The following is a 7,018-nucleotide window of genomic DNA, read 5'->3' as shown; positions in this document are numbered from 1 at the left end:
ATAAGGAACCGTATTAAAGAGTTGCAGCATTAGGAAGGTTGAGAACCACTACAGAAGATCATACAATTCACCTTTGTCCCAGCCCACTAGATTCAAGAAAGCAGCCACATAAGGTCTGCCATCACAAAGCAACATCTCACTATGCCTTCTCAGTCACAATGGACTGTACCCCCTCAAACTATAAACCAAACTAAGCTTCCCATCCCTTAAGTTGCTTACCAGCAGTCATTTGATCCCAGCAACGAGAAAAGCCATCTATGTATCCTGCTATTTGAATTTCCCTCCCCTATCTTTTGTTGCATTAAAGATTTTGAGTATGTAGCAGATAGCCTCCAGATGACAGCACAAAAGCAGCCAGAAGACACACAGAAGTCAGGATGCATCACAGGATTACTACTTAGAGCCTATGTCTGTCCATTATCTGGTTCAGGGCTTCATTCTCTGCTCCTGTCAGCCCCTAGATTTCTACAGTCTTCATGAATCTCAGTTGATTTCCATTTCTAACAGCTTTAGCAAAGCTGTAGTTTGTTTTGGGAGTAGAAACTCACTCTGTGTGAGAACGGCGGTGAGTAGGGAACAGATGATTAATTTGGTTTCTGCTTTTAAAATTCAATGAACTATTCTGGAAAGACATATAGCCTATATAATTTTACTGACTCATTTCTCAAGAAAGGAAGCATACTTGAAGTTATTGAATCCTGGACCTAGGTCTTAGGCTCTTAACGGCCCTTATACTTAGTATTTAAAAGATGATTGTGGTCTTTTGCTGCAGCAATGCAAGTGGGAGCACCTGGAGCGCGAGCTCCGAACGAGAATCCATGAGTTGTAGAAAAATGGCGGACAAGTTAGACATGGGGCAAATTTCCAGCTTCGATAAGGCCAAGCTGAAGAAAACCGAGAAGCAGGAGAACACCCTGCCAACCAAAGAGGCCATTGAACAGGAAAAGAGGAGTAAAATCTCCTAAAAACCTAGGAAGATTTCCCCACCTGACCCCTTCATCTTCAAAACCCCCTCGTGATGTGGAGGAAGAGCTACCTGCAAGATGGACGCAAGTTGCACTGTGAACCCGAACACTCCGCGCCGATGCCCCAGGCTGTGGGTCTCTGAAGGGGACCCCGCCACATAAATCGAACTGCCAAATTTCACTGTTTTGCCATGGGATATTAGAGAACATTATGTGTATGACTGACAACAACAAAACACACCTCGTGGCAAAAAAAAAATGACTGTTAGTATTTGTGTTACAAGGATTGAATTTTAGGGCCTTGCCATGCTAGTCTGGTGTGTTATCACTAGGATATGTATACACACACACACACACACACACACACACACACACACACACACACAGTTTTCTTTTTACATTTTTTGATAAAATTTAAGACAGAGTCTCACTATGTTGCTTACTTTGGTCTCCATCTCACTGAAGCTCAGGCAGGTTTGGAATGTACAACTCTCTTGCCTCAGTTTTTCAAGAAGCTAGGATTGATTACAAGCCTGCCTACCAATCCTGGAATCTTTATTATCTTTACGATGATGATACGGGTGTCAGGATGGATATAAATGGCACATCTTATGAGAGAGCCTGGAGTCTCCTCTAGATCTGTACTTACTGTCCCTGGAACCCCAAGACACATATCCCAAACATCCATCACACTTTAAATACCAAACATTTATCATATGCCCAAGTCCTTTAGTGTCTGTGGCTTTGATGTTTACACCCTGGAATAATAATAGGAACTGAGCCTAGAGCCCTCACAGGGAAAGTGTTACTGGGTTCAGAGACCAACACAACCCTCTCATTTATATTATTTTTTGTAAGACCATTGACAACAAGAAGATTTGGAAAGGGGATGCCCCATATTTTCAGCTCCATCCTTTCACATTAACAGCTAGGTCCTTCAGAGCCCTGACCCACTGAAGACCCATCTCTCTTACAATATTTCTGCCTGGTACCCTAACATGACACCACCCAGCATTGGCAGTGGCTCCCAGAAGTAGGGATTTTTATCCAGAACAGGGATCTAGAGAGCCATGGCCTCTATAGAGTAAGTCAGAGAAACCAAGGAAGCACTGTGGGCCACGAGCTCCATCTCAGGGTGTTCCTGACTGCCTTTTGATGAACCTTGAAGGGCTCAGGGCTCCAGAAGAATTATGGCACAGGCTGCTACATTGGCAGCATGTCAATGAGCTGTTTCTCCACCCAACTTGGACAAAAGTCTCGCCGACAGATGAAGTCAGTGGAACTTGAAGGAAGACTCATAAAAATCTGTGCTCTCAGTGGCTGACAAAACATTTCCCAGAACCCTCAGGAACTCATGGTGTGAACTTTGACTGTGGAGTCATGCTGTGGAGAAAATTGGCAGTACGTAGTGAAATCATGACAGTCTACACCCTATGACCTAACTAGTCTTCTCCGTAGTCTACACCTCAGAGAAGCTCAGGCATGCTTCATAAAAGGACATGTATAAGGTTGGTCACTACAGCCTAGACAAGGCAATAGTAGTCATGATGGGTGCTACTTAGGTTGGCTAATATCTGCTAGATATTTATATTTTAAGTATTTTGTACCTACTCAGTACTCCTTGATGTAGATATCAGTGTGAACATTGTTTGAGAAACCAGAGAACTGAAGACTCACATTGCTGAGTAAATGGGCTGAGTTCACATAGCTGGAAAGTGGGTTATGATGACAGGAAACCTGGCTCTAATGATGCACTTCCAATTGTTGCACTAGATGCCTACCTCTGTAATTATCCTTGGAATAAATAGTGTGCATCAACACACATGCGAGTCTCAAAAACATTGCACAGTGAAAGAGTAAAGAACTAGTGTGTGTGTACACTCACTCTGTCATCTGTCTGTCTGTCTGTCTGTCTCTCTCTCTCTCACACACACACACACATACACACATACGGAGAGAGAGAGAGAGAGAGAGAGAGAGAGAGAACATACACATAAACAATATAGCACTGTTACATTTTAAATGCATTTCTATACAAAGATACCAATCAGTGAGTGCTCATAAGCTGTCATAAGTGATAGACATAGACATATATAAAACACAAAGAAGTAAAATGAGAGGGTGTCCTGCTTAGAAGGGAGATAACTGAGTATAATGAATTAAGGCAGTGCTTAGGTTCTGCTCACTTCTCCTGACGTTTAGTCTCCCTCCCTATATAATTTCCTTTATAAAATTAGAACCAAGGCTTCATCTAGCCTGTAGAGAGGATCAGCAGAGACACATTCACTCACAGTCCCTTCCTTGGGGCTCTATCTGGTTTATCTGTAGAAATTGCCACCTGTTTCCCAGAAGAAAAGACACTGCTCTAACAGTGTAGGATGAGATACCAAAGGAAAGATACCACCAAGGATGATAATAACATCTTCTAGAATTGTTTGGAAATATTTTATTTTTGCAAAGGGTTGTAGAAAATTATTTATTTACACACCTTGCATTTCTAGGGTCAGCTGACCCTAACACTTGGCATTGTCCACAATTTTGCACCATGTGTTTAGCTGTAAACGAACACCTCTTAATCTGTTTTTGCCTGTACATCTAAAAAGATGATGATCAGATACAGATATTGTTCACATAACTGCATATGGTTGTTCCTAAGGTAGGAGTAGAAGTCATCCATAGTTAATGTTATGACTACACTGGTTTCAAGGAATAATTCAATAGGACTACTTTTTTTTAATGGCAAGTATCCATTTTTTTAATGACTTCATGATGTTATCTCTTCTCACATTCTTTCCCCTTCCTTACCCTCTCCTTCATTTCCCTATCCTCTCTTTTCCTTTACAGCCCCTTCTGCCTATGACCTACCCAGAGATGGACCTAGTAAGGCAGGGGCTACCCACCCCAGTCTTTCCATGAGCTGCTTCTTCAGTAAACCTGATTCTTTCCTACCAACTCTCGACTCCAGAGTTTTTACTTCTTAGTAGTGAGTATCCCAGACTTTAGACCAGGAACTAATAGCCCAAATAATACACAACAGAAGTTAAAAGCATCGAATTTTATTTAAACTTATAAATTCAGTATAATAACATGGAATTCTGTTATTGACTCACGAGTTGGACAGCCTTGTATCTATAAAATACAAAGGTTCTCTGATGATCAGTTGAGTCTTGTAAGAAAGCTTGAACAGGAACATTAAACAACAATAAATTGGTCAACATCAATTTGCTTGAGGTAATTTTCCTTGTAAGGGTTAAAGCAAAGGGAATTTCCTAATGTTTGCTTGTTTATGGGATTGGCAATGGCCTCTCTTCTAATTACTCATAAATCTTATAAACAAACATCCCAGGTTTCAGTGTGTTGTCAGCATCTTAGGTGCTCCATTTTGAGTTGATCTGTTGGGGCTTAGTTTAGAAGTTCACTCCATATCACTGATAGATATCTGCCTTAGTTTACTGTTGCTGTACCTATGTACTATATAATAGAATAAAAATTTTGCCTGCTCATGAGCCCAGAAATTGAGTTCTTCAGTGTTTAGAAACAACACTTGTTGAGGGCTTTTCTTGCTGTTGGAGACCCCTCAGATTAGTGAGGTGTCATGGGATATCATATGAAGAGATGGGCATAGCTATAAGACATGGGGACTAGGGGCTGGGGATTTAGCTCAGTGGTAGAGCGCTTACCTAGGAAGTGCAAGGCCCTGGGTTCGGTCCCCAGCTCCGAAAAAAAAGAACCAAAAAAAAAAGGGGGGGTTGGGGATTTAGCTCAGTGGTAGAGCACTTGCCTAGGAAGCGCAAGGCCCTGGGTTCGGTCCCCAGCTCCGAAAAAAAGAACCAAAAAAAAAAAAAAAGACATGGGGACTAACTGACTTTCACATTAGTCTTGAGATTTGGTCTCAAGGTAACTTACTAAGACACGAATAGACTCAACCATTCATGAGCAGAGCCCTCATAACCTAATGATATCATAAAGCCTTCATCTGCCCTATCTTTTGATACTTCGTAATACAGATGAGATTTCTACACGAGTTTTTGGGTAGAACACTCAAACAAAATGGTTTCTTGTAAATTTAATTTAACATTAGTGGTAAGGAATGTTATTTAATATGTGTTAATTATATACATATGTGCTTACCATGTGCCAAACAGTAATAAATGCTTTCTGTGTCTTCTCTCATTAATCTCATGAAAATCTCAGCAGAAACCTCCTGGCAGATTTTTAGAAAAACAGTTGACATTTGTAGGGGCCAATGTCACGCATCCATAAAGCTGTATAGTGAAGACTCAAATTAGAATTGACATGGCTCAAAGTTGGTCCCCAGAACACTCCTGGCATAGAGAAGCATATACAGTATGCTAATTTACAATAGCTTTTTGGGCCATGGTGAGAGTGCCATATCTAGGACAGGAAGACCATTCAGCGGAAGTGCCTCCCTTGCAGCTTGCACCATAATGGGCCCTGGTTGAGCTTTTTCCTTTGAGAGATCCTTGCTGTCTCAAGCAGACCAATTCATATTCCACTTAATCACAACCTTCCTACAGGTCCACTGCTGCTGCTTCCTGTTGGCTCTGACTTCTGTGCACTGCATGGTGCACAGTGAGTAACTGCTTCCTTGTGTATCCTTAAGCAGGGTTATGAAGTGACCTGATGGGCTCAAAGAGAACATGAAGAGGAAATTTTTTTAAAAGTCTTGGAATAATACAATAAAAAGCATTCCTATTTCTACTGCACAAAGAGAGACACAAGATCTGACCCCCTGGCTTCTTGTATTCCAACTCACCCAAAACCACCTGGATGGAGGCAGGAAGCCCTTTGTAAAATCCATCTTATAGTTGCCTTGCACATTACTCTTTCCCAGGCAGAATCTTCATAGCAAGAAGGCAAGTGCAAGAAAGTCTATTTTATAGTCACATAAAGTGATTCTAAAGAGCCAAAGACTTGTCAACATTTAATCAACTATTTAGGACAGCAGACCTATGACCAGAATTTGAGCCTGGAAATTTGTGGTTTATTACTTTATTATTGGACTTTTCCATTTCTACAAAAAGGCTCATTAATATTGAAATAAATGCCCGATGATAATTATTTAGGTACCAGCCACTTTTTTTTGCCCATAGTTTTGGGGAAGATGAAAAAAATAGTCTTCAGGGAATAGATGAGTGAAAGGAGTGGGAGGATTTAAAATCTGCTTATTAAAATATGACAGAGTAGAAATTCTAAATATTCAGCTAATAGAGGATAATATTATGAATTATCTTCTAGATCAAGGAATAGATTATTTGCATCCTAGCATCTTGTTTCATACTAGCAACTAAGTATGCTACAAGGCAGACCAATGCTTTGATTAATAGCTGCAGAAATAAAGTTTTAAGGTTAATGGAAGAAGACTCCTGGAGGGGGATTCTTAGGTGAAGTGATGTATGAAAATTCAGTGGACAGTATTGTGGCTCAAACAAGGCTGAGTTTGCTATTAGATTCATAGTAAGGAGGATGGGTAGCTCGGGAGAAGATGAGAAGACCCATCATCAGAAGAGACCCTTATGACTGTTGCTATACACCAAACCTGCTTCCAAGCTGGCAGTGGTATCTCATGGAGAAATCCTCCAAGTTACCCCCACAAACAGCATTGCACTCTACCTCCCAAACTCTGTGAGGTTCCAATGATGATGACAAATGCAAGCATAACAAGTAGCCAAGATGAGGAGAGTTAGAAGAGGCTCTTGGGGCTTTAGCTTAGCAGTCCAACTCCTGCCTGCCCAAGAGCAAGACAGGCGAAGGAACCACACACTCATTCCTTGCTCAAGAGAACCGAGAAGTGGATGTGGTTGAAATAGATCCTTTTCTTCTTTATTTTTTGTTTTTTCCCTTTTATTGAAAATAGATTACTTTCTCGTATAATACTCCTCCCAGTTCCTCCTCCCCTCCCCTCCCCTCCCCTCCCCTCCCCTCCCCTCCCCTCCCCTCCCCTCTGGATTCACTTCCTTTCTGTCTCTCATTAGAAAAGAACAGGCTTCTGAGAGGTAACAACCAAACATGACAAAATAAAATATAATAAG

At 41.2% G+C, this 7,018-nt stretch overlaps 1 protein-coding gene across 1 annotated transcript; it reads left to right on the top strand.

Annotated features, from left to right (window-relative positions):
* Positions 1-263: 263 nt before the first annotated feature.
* Positions 264-1,067, top strand: LOC120095569 (thymosin beta-10-like). The gene has a single exon (XM_039088741.2). The coding sequence runs from the start codon at positions 750-752 to the stop codon at positions 963-965; it is 216 nt and encodes a 71-aa protein (XP_038944669.1). The 5' UTR covers positions 264-749; the 3' UTR covers positions 966-1,067.
* Positions 1,068-7,018: the final 5,951 nt, after the last annotated feature.

Source organism: Rattus norvegicus, chromosome 11, assembly GCF_036323735.1.
Source record: "Rattus norvegicus strain BN/NHsdMcwi chromosome 11, GRCr8, whole genome shotgun sequence".
Lineage (NCBI taxonomy): Eukaryota > Metazoa > Chordata > Mammalia > Rodentia > Muridae > Rattus > Rattus norvegicus.
The sequence above is the reverse complement of the archived record's forward strand: the minus strand, read 5'-3'. Positions and strand labels throughout refer to the sequence as shown.